Source organism: Penaeus japonicus, unplaced genomic scaffold (genome assembly GCF_977035675.1).
Source record: "Penaeus japonicus unplaced genomic scaffold, GWHDUDI00000001_assembly GWHDUDI00000012, whole genome shotgun sequence".
NCBI lineage: Eukaryota > Metazoa > Arthropoda > Malacostraca > Decapoda > Penaeidae > Penaeus > Penaeus japonicus.
This window is the reverse complement of record NW_028234414.1, coordinates 4,235,217-4,250,216: the sequence shown is the minus strand read 5'-3', so window position 1 is coordinate 4,250,216 and position 15,000 is coordinate 4,235,217. Positions and strand designations below refer to the sequence as shown.

The following is a 15,000-nucleotide window of genomic DNA, read 5'->3' as shown; positions in this document are numbered from 1 at the left end:
TTGTTGTAATAATATTCAATGTATATAATACTGCCCCGCACAAAGGGTTTAGGTCATTATTTGTCTCAGTAAATACCCACCATAATTTCAATGCCTGTACAAGGCCCTAGTTGTTAACAAGGTTATAATTAATACTGTTTTGGCTTTAAATATGAATATCCTTCAGACTCTGTTCAAAAGTCTTTCAGAGGAATATTAGTTCCTTTTTTTTTTCTTTTTCTTTTTTTCTTTTTTTTTGTAGTTTGTAATTATGAAAGTTGCTACCTGATTACTTGCACATGTTGTAATAAAATAGCAATATTAGCCAACTGCATTTGTTATATTTGTTGGCAGAAAGATTAAGGTTGGAAGAGAATTTTTTAAAGTTGAAGAAATGTATGTATTTTACATGAAGATAATTTTTATCATGGTGCAGTGGTAGTGAGACAAATTTCAGAGAAGTGATATATACCAAAGCTCTGTTAAAATATGAGATTACTTAATCTCAAACAGCAAACTTTGCTCTATGTGTAGATTTTTAATAACAAACTATGAATATTTGTGTTGCTTGTATAAAATATTAAGCCTCTTCATTTGGAGAAGCACATTTTTTTTTTTTTTTTTCATCATGTAGCTTCTCTCTTGTTTGTGTTTGATTTTAGTGTATACCCATATAACCCTTTCAGTTTGTCCCACCCATCACGTAGTTTAGTTTGAGGTGCTTATGGCTGCATCTCCCTTTCTAATACTGTTACTTGTTCAGAGCAACACTGAAATTGTTTTCTTGTTCAAACTTTTCTTTTGAAGGGAGGAAAGGGGGAGGCTGACTTGTTTTCCAATGTAAAAGTAGTAGTCTAACAGTTATTTCTCTCTCTCTCTCTCTCTCTCTCTCTCTCTCTCTCTCTCTCTCTCTCTCTCTCTCTCTCTCTCTCTCTCTCTCTCTCTCTCTCTCCAAAAAAATATTAAAATTTTGTATCTTTGTTTATATCACTAAACTCTGAAGCTCTTTAGTATAACTGACTAAATGACAGATTACATTGCCTCCCTTTAGTTTTTATGTATTTCCTCTTCTAGTGTAAATGATTGATGTTTACAGAGATGAGAAAATTTAATATGAATAAATAAATGATTTTTCAGCTGAAGGAGAAGATCCTTTGCAAAAGACAGGTGGTCAGGTTTTAGGCTAACAATTACCTTCAGAGGATCTGAAAATCAGTGCAGATATATGTTTCTGCACAATAGTGGATGTGATGTGTGATGGACTTGTGCATTGGTTAATTTCAGTCTAAGAAGAGAGAGCCTGCACATATCTTATTTTAGAATCCTTTGTCTTCATAAGTCCTCAACAAATATAAAACTTGACAGTGTTAGCCCAAAGTGGACAAAAAGAAAGACCCATCTGGGGTAGCAGCACATTGACCTATTATCTAGCGTTTACACCATCATGTCTTGCGTCTGTAATGCTCATATCATTTGAATTATAACCTATTCGAATGAATGTATAATTAATTTGTTATAAAAATAAATGTATTTTTAAATATGTTGAATACCTACTGCATTTGATTTATTTGACCTCTTGGTTAGAAAAAGAATTGGAATTGAGTATAGTACCCTTTGGAAAAAAAAAAAAAAAAATCCTTTTCTTGTAATTATGAAAACAAAAGAATTTTGTAATCATTTTTTAAATAAAAAAAGAAACAAATATATTCTAGCTCTGTAATATTATCAAAGCTGAATTTAGTCCCAAATTATTTCTTCAACTTTGTTTTCTTTTGCTAAGAAATTGTTCAAAGCTTTTCTACTAGACTTTTAGGCCCAAATATTAATTACATTTTTTTTTTTTTTCAACTGTTTTGATACTGAAAACTTAAATCTAGAACAAGGTATATATATATATATATTTTCTGCAAAATCATGTTTCATAATGCAGCACCTGATCATTACATCTCAATATACCATGCTTCAAACCTTTCTAAAACCTATTCATACAAGTTACCTCGTACAAAAATTAATAATAAATCACATGAGAGAAATACTCTGAATTATTCTGTCCATTATATTCTTAATCAAGAGGTCAAGAAGTGGGAGAACCCACACTAAGTCCTTGGTGAAGGGAAGTTTTGATTATTATACGTGCAAAGCTCAGCTGTGTGAGATAGGACCAGACTGGACACAATCCTGCTCTGGCTCCATAACAAGTGGTTGGAGATAATGTTTAGTTGTGCGCTTTATAAAGCTGAAGGAATAAAGAAACGTACAGCATGGTATTTATCTATACAACCTATTATCCTTTTAAAAGTATCTCGGAGTCTTTTAATAAACTTTTCCTTTTCCTAGTATTCTAAATTTATTTACCTATTCATTCTGTAATATTAATACTGATCAATTGCTGGTACCCAGATCAGAAATTGAGCTTTGTTTATCCTTCCTTTACTAAGGCAGAATCACATCTGCATTCACAACTACATTAATATTTAACTATGAACATTGCTAGTAATTTTATAAATCATGATTGGAATATAATTGCTTGAGTAGAAACATCCATTAAACCAAATGTTCTGGGTCGTTGATAACTGGCGTGTGATGCATTTCCGGGAGGCTACCATGTAGGCCTAAACTCATTCCGGGGTCTTATCTTATGACGCCCGGCATTGAGGTGCCATCACCTTACATGATAACCGGAGTTTGGGCCAAGAAGGTGACGTCTTCACTGCATGCCATCCGGAGGATTTGGGTTAAGGATAAAGGTGACTGATACCTTAGGTGTTGGTAAACATTTACCATAGAAATTTTGGTGTAATATCATATTTCAGAGGGTTTTCTATTTTATCATATAACCTCATTATGATTCCAATTTTGATTTTTAACATCACTTGAAAATCTCTTAAGCCCCCTTGTACCTCATGCCTATCCTAATTGCTGAAAAACGATTCTATTCCTAAATTTTGGATTCAGTAAATACTGTGTATACTTCCCATAGAATACCAAGAACAGGTTCATTCAGCAGCAAGATACAATGTTAAATTCCTAGTGCAAATGAAGCTTAGAAGTAGAAAGAAATTCTAACATATTAGCTTTATCTACTAAGTGCACAAGGGTGTAGTATATATGTAGAAAGTTGCTTCATATTTATTGCTGTAGTGTTTGTCAATTGTTTTTTATTGTGATGCCATCTTGAACTTGTACAGTCTTTTCTGTGGCATCTTATATGAATTAACCCATTAACGACAGGTGACGAGATATCACGTCAAGTGGTGGCAGGGTCAGCCAACAGGGACGAGATATTTCATTGTGGCTATCCTTCTGGCCGGCACGCCAGGTGATTGGGCATATAGCAAGAATCCCAAGGCGTTAGGCGTTAGAGCCAAAATAGCCCTGTTGTTAACCCAATCCCGACGGGCCCAGCGAGAAGTGGCAACCCCCTACGCCGGACCTATGCAATATTGCATCAGGAACATCACACTGTGTGACACAACATCGTCATTGGGTCAACAAGTTAACTTCTTATGCATGGTTATACCTTTTAAGATTACCTTAAGGGAAGCATCCTCTTTATTGAGACGTAAACCTGAAACTATCCCCTCTAAGTTTTTAAGATAGTGCCTTGCAAGTGAAGTGAGAGATAGGTAAAATACAGTCCCTTTAACTGCTGCTGCTAAAAATTATGCTTTAGTTTAATTTATTGTATAGGCTATCCTTCCTGCTGCCTAAAATATACAAATATATAAAAAGGCAACCAGTTTGTGCCCATAATTAAAAAGTTTTGAGAAAATAAAAGTTATAATATTCTTTAAACATACATTTTTAAATTTCAGTATCTAGAGAATGGGAATTATTTTACAATCAAAATGAACATGTTTACTGTTGTGCAACAAGCAAATGAGCATTTGGTGATGGTTCAGTGGGCAGCCAGTCATTGGTCTGCAAGCTGCTGTTACATGGCCAATGGTAACATTTCTTTTTTGTTTTCTTCACTAATCTACCTTTTTTGTTATTTAGCCCATTTGTGACGGGACAATTATTTCCCTGATGCTGCTCCCTCTGTAAAGATAAAAGCACGCAGCCTCCATGTGCTAGATCTCTCCTGACGTAATACTGCACTAAGCTTCTCAGGGTGCTCTCCACACGCCTTATCTTATGGGATTGATTTTCTTTAAGTCAAGAACATGTCAATAAAAATATAAATGCAATGAGTACATACATACATAGCTATGTAAAACATGTATTTAGAGGGAGACATCATGACGCGATAAGACATCATCTCATAGGAGCAAAATATTCCCATGACATGATAGCATGTTATCTGTGCAAATGGGTTAATTGAATGATACATCAGATATTTGGCTATTCATCCCATGATACCATAATTTTCTATTAACACTGTTCTACAATACAAATATCATTGGCATAATGCTTTATTACTACTATTATAACTCCTATTATTATTATTATTATTATTATTTCTATAACTGTTCTTTGCTTCCAAAAAAAATTCCCAACTAAAAAGCAGTTTGTAAATTATAAAATATGCATAACTACTTCTTAATCTGTTAGAATCGGTTTGTTAAAACATTAAATTAATAAGAATTTTTGGGTAGGTAACATATGCTGGGCTAGACCCCTCTTTATAAATACTAAAGTGCGTATCAAGATTAGGAAAAATTCTTTGAGGCCAAAGGTTATTAATCAAAAGAGAAAACACCATTATCTAATGCTCTTTGGAAGACCCTAGTGCCATTTTCCTTGAAATCCCAAAATTGAGATTTTACATTTCCAAACTAGTCTCACCCTGAAATATAATCAAAACTTATGTAATATGTTATCAGCTTATGCATAATTATGTAAACATCATCAGTATAACTAATTATTTCATATTAATGTAGTACAAAGTATGCAAAATTTGCCACTGAAGGGACACCTTTGCTAAGGTGAAAAGCTCTTTCGTAATGCAAGAAGACCCTAATGTTCCCAGTGCAGCTTTTTGAAGGTTGAAAGACGTCAAAATGAAAAGTAAATCCAACTGGCTTTCGCGCAAGGGTGGCTCACTTTCATACTGCATTTTTCCATTAGTTGAAATTAAAAAGTTATTCAGCTATGATGACCTATTATATAGAACACTAATTTGAATTATTTTGGTAAAATATTATATATAGACTCATATTTCATTTATGTCTACAACTTGACAGAAAACATCCACATCTTATGAAGCTCTGCCTAGGCTGAACAAACTAAGATATGAGCTGTCTCAGAATAGTTCATAAATAGTTATTAATAAAGAATAAATAATAAAACAATAAAATAATAGTAATAATAATAGTGATAGTAGTTACTGAAACAGTAATTTGAGTAATCCATGTTCAAATCCAAATTATTTATCATTATTAATGTTATCTTGTGTCTCTTGCATTAGTACATTTGTAAAAGGAAATATTTACCTGTACTTGAATATTTACTATAATTGCCTGAATATTCATCAAAGATTTAGTATAATATCCCGAACACAGCTGGGCACTATCTTCACCGAGTATTGACACAGCAAGATGCCAACCCCCAACTTTAAAGTACTGGTGATGCAAAATGTACAGGCTGAATGAGAAGAGGAAAGTTACTCAAGACCAGGTGCAGCATCTGTGATTTACCTGTGCTGGTATAGCTGCTTTGTAGTGTGGCAGTCGTAGTCAAAAGCACAGGGCTCCTTCCTTTTTCCTGTCTTTTCATTTATTTCATTATTTTCACATACGAGAGAGTGATTTCTTTCATATTTGCTGATACGGACTATATTTAAAACTAAAATTAGTTTTGCTTCAGATTTTTATGCATCTATAAGAATTCACTTTACAGACAGTGATTTTCGAACCAATTAATTTCTACAAACAAACAGTGACTACAGCCATCATAACTGACACTGATTATTACAGTTCTGATGCTGATATGAGGCAAGTGACACACAAAATTATGTAGTCATAATTCTAAATGTTGAAAATAACCCTGCAAAGTGAATTAAAGAACATGACATATACAAAAAATGAGAGGTCAACTGAAATCAGGAGTTTGATAAGAAATAATTTCACAACAACATTGGCAGAAGAGGTCAATTTGGTTAGCAGGCAGTGAGAAAAAAGCAAAGTGGAGAATGAGGCCATCTCTATCCACTTTCATACAAATCTATAAAGCAAGTTTCTCCTGATTTGTTCAGTTCAGTTCAGTTCAGACAGATTTGCGAAGATGTTGCTTCGCCCGGGCTATATGCACAAGGCGGCCCGGCCTCTGCCAGCTATGAGTGCTGACTCATCTTATCTAATCTTATCTGATCATCATCGCTGAATTCAATTCAGCTCAGTTCAGAGAGATTTTGTGAAGACGTCTCTCCGCCCAGGTTGTGTGGATGGGGTAGCCCGGTCTCTATTGGCTATAAGTGCTGACTCATCTGATCATCATAACTAAACTCTTACCGTGGCGGTCGGATTGCCTGTAGGCGCTCCAGTTGCCAGGGGGCTAGTGACAGGTATAGCTGTCTAACCAGCCCGGCGGCTGTCGTCTCTGGGCCCTGCCTGAGGAAGCGAGTGTGCTCGCATTCCATCAGGTAGTGCTCTAATTTGGCGTCCGGCGCACCACAATGCTCACAGCGTTGCTCATCTTGCCCAATAGTGGGGATGATTTGCCACGCACAAGGGTAGCCTATTCTCAGTCTGTGCAGACTGTCTTCAGCACACCTTGATATTCTAGGAGAGATTATCAGCGACTCATAGCCTTTGGCGTCTGAGTACCAGCTGGCTGAGAGGGAGGTTCTCGCTTCCTCTCTATGTCGCTGCAGGGCACCGACCTGCCCTGCAACCATCGTTTTATGCCTTAGCAGTTCCCGGCTAGGATGCACCACAAGATCACTCAAGGGTTTCTTCCTGCCTTCCTCCACTAATCCAGGATTCTCTAAGTAATGGTGAGAATTGTAGTTACCAGGTAAACGTTATCAAGGGGCGTGCTTTGTTGCAGGCTGTCAATGGCGGCCCTAGAGTCTGTGTGTGTGACAACATGCCTGTCCGTCTGGGCTGCATGGGCTAGGGCTTCCATAATAGCTACTGCCTCTGCCTGGAGCAGGGAGGCATTGTCAGATACCCGCATAGCTTTCTCTATGCCCCTTGCTGCAAAACCGGCGCCTGCAGTGTGGGTGATGGGGTCTACAGAACCATCCGTGAAGTAGGTTTTACTATTCAGCGGCGTGATTGCTGTAATGTTCCTCCCCACCTCAGCCTTCAATAGAGGCGGTGAGTACTGTGTTTTTCTTCTTGATAGACTTATGACAGAAAACTCTATCAAGGATCGTGCCCACGGCGGGGCTGTGACATAGTCAGGGTGGGGAAGGTCCATGCCCTTAACCAGTAGTGTCTCTTTAAGCTCAAAGCGTTTCAGCACTCTGGTTGAATGAGACAGCCAGGTGTTGTTAGCAAAGAGCTCTTGGTTCTGTGCAAGCCAACACTGTACTCTCTGTCTTAGCTGCGAGTCCAGAGGGGACTGTAGGACATTGGCAAGGAACTGGGCCGCCATCTGATCAATCCGGGTGTCCAGGGGAAAGAGTTTGGCCTCCAAGAGGAGGTTAGTAACCTTAGCCCACCCAGGGGCACCCAGAATAATCCTGATTTGTTTTTTCCATCCATATTATACTCATTCAAGACTTCTAAAAAAGTTCATACATTACACAAGGTCTAGAGTATAGAAACTAATTTTACACATTATTTATTTCATACAAAGCTGAAAATATACATTTTCTTAGTATTGTTACAGGACAAATATTACAAACATTAACTGATATATCAACCAAACAACCGTACTCATCCTTCCCCTATCTGTTTACAAATTTATATTCTTTCTTTCATAAAAATACTTATAAATTCAGCAAACAAACACAAGGTATATCATAATTCTAGATGTCTTTGAAAGATTCTCATCTCCAGATCCTCATGCAGCTTTTCAACCTTGCGCTGTTGCTTACTCAAACGTTCTTGCAATAAGCGCTGGCCTTCTGTGGAGTGCGGCTGCTTTTCTGCTTCCTTGATGTCCATCCCAGACCTTGATTGCAAGACCTCTAGTTGACCTGTCATGTGCCGTACTTTGAGAAGCCGATGTTCATAATGTTTCAGTTCCGTCTGAAAACAAAAATATGATTATTATCATACATGATGTAACAATCAAAGCCACCAAACAGAAATATCTGACTACACTGCAAGACTGCAAGATGACTTTTACACCTATTTCCTGAGGTTATGCCTGCATATCTCTGTCCCAATAGCCTTTGTGATGACCTTTACCTTCGACATCAGTAAGAACATGTCCAAATTATGTTTATACACCTGGTATGAAGGAATATGAAATCATATACAAAAATGCAAGGAACAAAAACATACAAAAAAAGGCACACACACACATTACCTCAGCCTACCATTACCCTTGATATTTTAAAACTTAAGCAAGTATAGGGAAGCTACCAAAATTGTATAAACCTTAACCCCTATACAAAAATGGTGATAAGCGAAACCCTCTCAAATATAAACCAGTATCACTAGCAAGTGAAATAAGTGAATTGTTATAAAAAATAAAAAATAAAAAAAAACTAATATAAAAATGATGGATCAAACTACTTGAGAAACAAAACATATCAAAAACAATTTAGATTCAGGGAGAGCAGATAATTTGTATCAAAACTCCTCTGGTTTTATAACAAAGCTACTGAGATACTGCAATCATATATATTATTTTCATCAACCCGTTAACGATGTTGCGGTTTTGCCTCCACTTGGACATTTTGCCAGGGTATTCCAAAAGGCGCAGGCCTAACATCACAGGCTATTCAGTCAAAAAGAAAATGAAAGCTTGGTTAACCCATTCGCGCCAATTTGACTTGCTATCATGGGGTTGAAAAATATCCCCGGATCCGAGGGACTCCTTGAGATGTGGTGCATTTTCTGGCTGAGCCCTGGGAGGCAGTAGTGACGTGATGAAATAGATAACTAGATTGTTCTCAAATATAATCATTTTACATAATTTCTTAAGACTCATGTTACTTTAGTTTAGGTGTTTGAGTGTCATAAAATGAGATATAATGTAAAAAAAAAAATGACGTCACTGAAAACTACGTGATATTTATGACATCATGGTAATTTCTGCTACTTGATTGGCTGAATAAAAAGATCCAAGTCAAAAAACTATTGTGATATCAAATGTGTTTGGCCAAGAAATAAAATAAAGTAAAAAATTACTAATGCAATATTACTTCTAATTTGTTGATTACCCGTGATATCATGTCATGTCACGAGGTACATGAATATACTCATATGTACGTGTATGATTATTCATATTGTTCTTTTCGTTTTGGTAAAAAAAAAAAAAAAAAAGGATAAAACATGTTTTTTGATGCCTTACTAGGAGATTGCTACCACTTTCCTTTGGTAAATTCACATAGAAGTGCAGAATATAGGCAAAGTTCAATCAAATAAAACTAAAAAGGGCATTACTGTAACATGTTTTTTGACTAAAATAACTCCTCTGAACATGGTAATATTTTTACATGCCTTTACATTGTAGACGCATTCATGAAAACCATAAGAATAGGGTGGGTGAAAAACGCTCACGCAGCGAGAAAACACCCCGGCACAAAGCGTTGTGCAGGAGTAGGCAAAAATATGTCCCATCATTAATGGGGTTAAATGGAGTTGTATATGGAATAGCAAAAATCAACCCAGACACCAGTACAAATCAGAGAACTAGTCTTAAATACAAGAAAAAAGAAAAAGAACCTAAGAACATTTGTAAATTTGGAATCATGATCCAGAGGATCATATTAACCCATTGCGTATGGGGGATAAAATTCACATTCCCGAACTTCAGAGTGAGGCAGCTTCACAATATGCTTTTTACTTTTCCTACTCTCTTTCAGTCACTCATTGTAAACCAAGAGCCATTTTTGTTTCTTTTTTTTGTGTGTGTGTTTTATTGAGTTTAGAGACTTGTATGTGCCATATGACAGGCTCTATCAATGCTGCAGTTGACTAAAATTGTAGTTTATGATCCATATCAGCTCATTATTTTCTTTATTCTCAGTGTGATAGAAGTATTGCTGTTTTATGAGAGGACAAAACGTAACTTTATTCTTTTGTATTTGTATGCTGTCATGAACAAATGCAAAACATGTAACAATCTACAATGAAGATAACATGAAGAGGTTGGGAAGAGGAAGGAAACCTGTGCTTATGATTGTGAGTGGCACTGTAAAAGGCATCCTTACTGGCACAGGACCACATTTTAGACACTGGGTATGGTCTGAGTCACTTTCCTCTTCTTGTTCATCGACAGTACTTCAGAACAAGATATTGGTAACTTGCTCTGTGCTCCACAAAGATAGTGCTTGCTAGAGACCATGGATGGGTGCCATTCAAGGCTCTCTCTCCTACTGGTTCTTGAAGAAAATGGTGCCATATATTTTTCTGATGTTAGGTTTGCTTAATATTACGGTAATTATAGTAATTGTGACCACACTCATTCCTTAACCCAATACCGCCGGGCGCCGGCCACAGACGGCAATTATGTAATATGATACCGTCGGGTGCCAGCATACACCGTCAATGATATAATTGATTTAGGCCTATGCGTTCGAGAGCCCCGGCATTGAAGCCATAAAAGACGAAACAGTCCCGGCGGGAATGGGTTAATCATAGCACAATAAAATAAGACAGTGATCTAAAATCCCCGAACATCATGTACATCATGATGCCCGTCATCAGGTCAAAGCTGCTGTGTCATGTATGTCACGACACCTGTCCACAAAGTATCATAAGACCTAATCTAGAACACATTGTAGTAGAATAGAGTCCATGTCTAAGAAAGGATATGGATAAACTGAAACAAGTTCAGCTGGCAGCCACTAGATGGGCAGCAATTCTAAGGAACTTGAACTTCAGACAGATTAAAGAAATTAGCCCATTCGCAAAGGGAAGATTACTTAAGATAACAAGTACACGCAGCCTCCAGTGTGAGATCTCACCCAGCGGATGCCATACTGCGCTCTCAGAGCGCCTTTCACATGCCTGATACTACAGGATGCTGAGAGTTGTTTTTTGTTGCTGTTTTTTTACATTTTTTTGACAAGTCAAGAACAATGTGTCTATACAAATACAGTTGCAACGAGTATATGCAATAACTAAGTAAAACATGTATTTAGAGGGAGACATCACAACACAATAGGACGTTATTTTGCAAGAGCAAAATATTCCCATGATGTGATAGCATGTCATCTGGCATATATGGGTTTAATCTTATAAGATTATAGGAAAGAAGAAAATGGGGTAATCTGATTATGGTTTAGAATTTTATGTCAGAAACAATGAAGTTGGAATAGGAAGATTTTGTTATTTTCAATAAAAGAGGAACAAGAGGTTATAGTAAAAAGCTAAAAGTAAAACATGGTGACATGGATGTAAAGAGATATAGTTTTCCAAGCAGGACTATTGGTGGATGCAACCTTCCAAAAACTGTTGAATGTACCAGAAATATATATCATGCACACAAACAAACAAACAAATACACACATGAACACATACCCACAAACGCATAAAAAAATATAAACAGAAAAACAAAATTGGATATCTGAGTTATGATATGTATCATGCTTTGAATGAACTTTTACTTCAGATTTGTGCAATGTATTATGCTTTTTAAAGAAATTACCATGACCAAAATAAGAATTTATTGGATGTATCAAGTATATCACAAACCACTATTGTAATTACTGAGCAGGGCAAGTAAGTGCATCTAGTAATGACTGGAAGGCATAGGCACAGAAAGGGAGGATCTCATACTGCTTTGCACACTATAATATCACCATTTCTCTTTCCAGATAAACCTACCCTACTCAACAGTGCAAATGAAAACAGTACTAACCTATGCCCTGCATACTTATAAATCAACTGTATGTTTTCTTCTATGAAAAATGTAACATTAATATCCTATCAGGAAATGTTGCATGAGAAAAACTTTTCTTTTTTCACATCAGGGTTCTATACGAAAAAATCAATTTGAAAAATGTATTTGCAAAGTACCTATGCTTCAAACCATGTTCTTTCAGTCTCAACTTTTTTCCCAGGCTCAACTCCTGGTTTGTTTCTCCTATTTGAAATCAATTTGTTTCTCTGGAAAGAGCATGGAGATACCTCAGTGCCCCATTTTCAGATTTCAAAATGCAATGAGAACCCCACTCTTTTCAAATCATTTACTTAACCCATTTGAACTGGTTGACGTCCTATCACATGGTAAAAAAATATCCCCAGACCCAGGTGTCCTGAGACGTCATGCATTTACTCACCGAGTTCCAGGCGGGGCAGGTGTAACATACTGAAACATCAGCAATAGACTGCTAGATTGTTCTTAACCTGTTAACGACGGGTGAAGTGTATTTTTGTCGTACATGAAGCAGGAGCTCTGGCCTGACAACAAGCATCATGACGTTTGGGATTTTGGATCACTGTTATTTTATTGTGTTATTAGTAATGAGTGAGTGATGTTGACAATTGCAGTCATTATTACTATAATTGCCATAATATTAAGCAAAATGGGTTTCACCTAACATCCAAAACCTAGATGGCACCACTTTCTTCTAGCACTAGCAGGAGAGAGAGCCTTGAATGGCACCCATCTACAGTCTCTAGCAAGCACTATCTCTATAAAGCGATGGCACATATCAAGTTGCCAACCTCTTGCTCTCAAGTACCGCATATGAAAGATGTGCAGGCAGAATGAGAGGAGAAAGGTGACTCAAACCATGCTCAATGTCTACAATGTGCCAACTGAACTACAATTTTGGTCAACTGAAGAATTGATAAGAGCCTGTGATATGAGATGTGTCTCTAAAAACGGTAAAACACACAAAAAAAACAAAACACAAATATGGCTCTAGCTGTACAATGTGTGATTAAAAGAGAGTGGGAAAAGGCATGTTGCATGAAGCTGCCTCGTTTTGAAATAAAACCCATCTTGGAGCCTGGGTAAGCAAATCTATCCCGTCGTTAATGGGTTAAATATAATCATATTTCATCATTTCTTAGACTCTGTTACTTTAGTTTAGGTGTTTAAGTGTCATAAAATGAGATATAACATAAAAGAAAAATCAGACGTCATAGAGAACTACATAATATTGATGATGACATGGTAATTTCTATTTCTTGACTGGTTGAATAAAAAGATCTGAGTTGAAAAACTATTGTAAGAACAAATGTGGTTGGCCAAGAAATAAAAAGTAAAAAATTACTATTGCAATACTACTTCTAATTTGTCAATTACCCGTGATACTGCGTAATGTCACACCACATCACGTCACGAGGTACATGCACATACTCATATGTACAAGTATGATTATTCATATTGTTGTTCTTTTCGCTTTGGTAAGAAAAAAAGAAAAAGTATAAAACGTTTTTTGATGCCCAAAAGATTGCTTCCAATTTCCATTGGTATTTTCACAGATAAGTGAAGAATACACGCAAAGTTCTATAAAATAGAAATGCATTGCTGTTACATGTTTTTTGACTAAAGTACACTCTGAGAGGTTCAGCGTGGGCCTGTGCAGTGAGAAAACACCCCAGCACAAAGCGTCGCACGGGAGAAAAAGAGATTGAGGGAGAAGGAGAATATTGCTGCTTTGAGTGTGGCAACTTGTTTAGACAATACCCTACTCATCCTTTATGCATTCTTCCAGTCTCTGAGGCAACCCAAGCATATATATCTTGTATTATGAGAGGAAAATGTCTTAATTACAGAGCTAAGTGCAAGGGTTTGCCTCATTGGTATTTTGGTTACTGATCATGAGTAGCCTCTATTATCCAACAGGGATGAGTTCCAAATAAAATAGTTAGAGAATATCTATTTTCCTCTAAAGACTGTCAAGAATCAATGGTGGTTAGATAGTAAATAGTAAAAAGTAAATAGTAAAAAGACAATGATATACCAAGAGCCATCATATTGTGTGTTATGTAAGAATATTGAGTAGAAAGGTTGTAAGGGTGAGACAAGGGATGGACGGCGGGTTTGCCTGAATTCCAGAATTACCATTTCACACTCACTATGTTTCCTTCACAAAAAAGAAAATAAAAAAATGTGACAGGGAACACAACTGTTTCATTGGCTGAGGGAGAGAAGGGCCTCCATGGGGCATGGTGATATGGGGCTGATATAGTGGGTGTGGCCTGAGAAAACTAAAAATATTAGAAGACACTCTATACGTCCCATTCATAATGAAAATCCTGGAGGGGAGAAATCCCACCAATTTTTTGCCTATTAGTAGACACTCCATACATCCCATATACAATGAAAAGAAATGCTGGGAAAGATCCCATGAGCTTTTCCGCAGGAATTCCATGACTGTGGTGAATAGTACGGACGCACCACCCAGTTTCCAAGTTCATGGCAGTAGTCAAAGACTCTTTTCTGTCATAGACAAATCTTGCAATCTATGACCATTCATGAATACTGGTCCAGATCAATATCTTTATTTATAATTCATTACTTTATTGACTTGAAGTATGCCACTCTCCCAGTTGGAAAAATCAAGCATCCTGGCATATGAGCAGTGTCTCAGTGGTGCAACTGAGTGCCAGGGGTTGACATCATTCTGTTTATTTGAATCTAAGCTTAGGTCTACTCCTATTCTGACTTCTGGTGGAACTCTGTACAGTACTGCACTTCAATTTCTCCTCATATCTTTTTACTGCATACTATTAACCCCTCAATGACGGGTGACAAGATATCACGTCAAGTGGTGGCAGCGTCAGCCACCGGGGACGAGATTATCGTTGTGGCTATCCTCCTGGCTGGTGCGCCAGGTGATCAGGTATATAGCCCTAGGCATGGGTTAATAATAAGCCATCATATTACTGTTATGAGTGTGGATCCCCTTATCAACTTTGTTGCTTACAGTCTGGCATGCAGGGTGTCTGGTTTGAAATATCAGTATAGCTAGGGTATATGTCTGAAAACAAACAAAAG

At 37.0% G+C, this 15,000-nt stretch overlaps 2 protein-coding genes across 2 annotated transcripts in view; one reads left to right on the top strand and one right to left on the bottom strand.

Moving 5' to 3' along the window:
- Rap2l (Ras-associated protein 2-like) overlaps positions 1-2,241 on the top strand; it is a 67,251-nt gene extending 65,010 nt beyond the window's left edge. The window contains exon 3 of the mRNA XM_043017358.2: positions 1-2,241. This exon is cut by the window's left edge and continues 912 nt beyond it. The gene's annotated coding sequence lies outside the window, so the exon portion shown is untranslated.
- A 5,456-nt stretch (positions 2,242-7,697) lies between these two features.
- The window catches only part of LOC122253930 (alpha-2-macroglobulin receptor-associated protein), a 19,284-nt gene continuing 11,981 nt past the window's right edge, over positions 7,698-15,000 (bottom strand). The window contains exon 7 of the mRNA XM_043017359.2: positions 7,698-8,120. Coding sequence (XP_042873293.2) covers positions 7,890-8,120 — 231 coding nt within the window. The 3' untranslated portion in view covers positions 7,698-7,889. The remainder of the gene's footprint in view (positions 8,121-15,000) is intronic.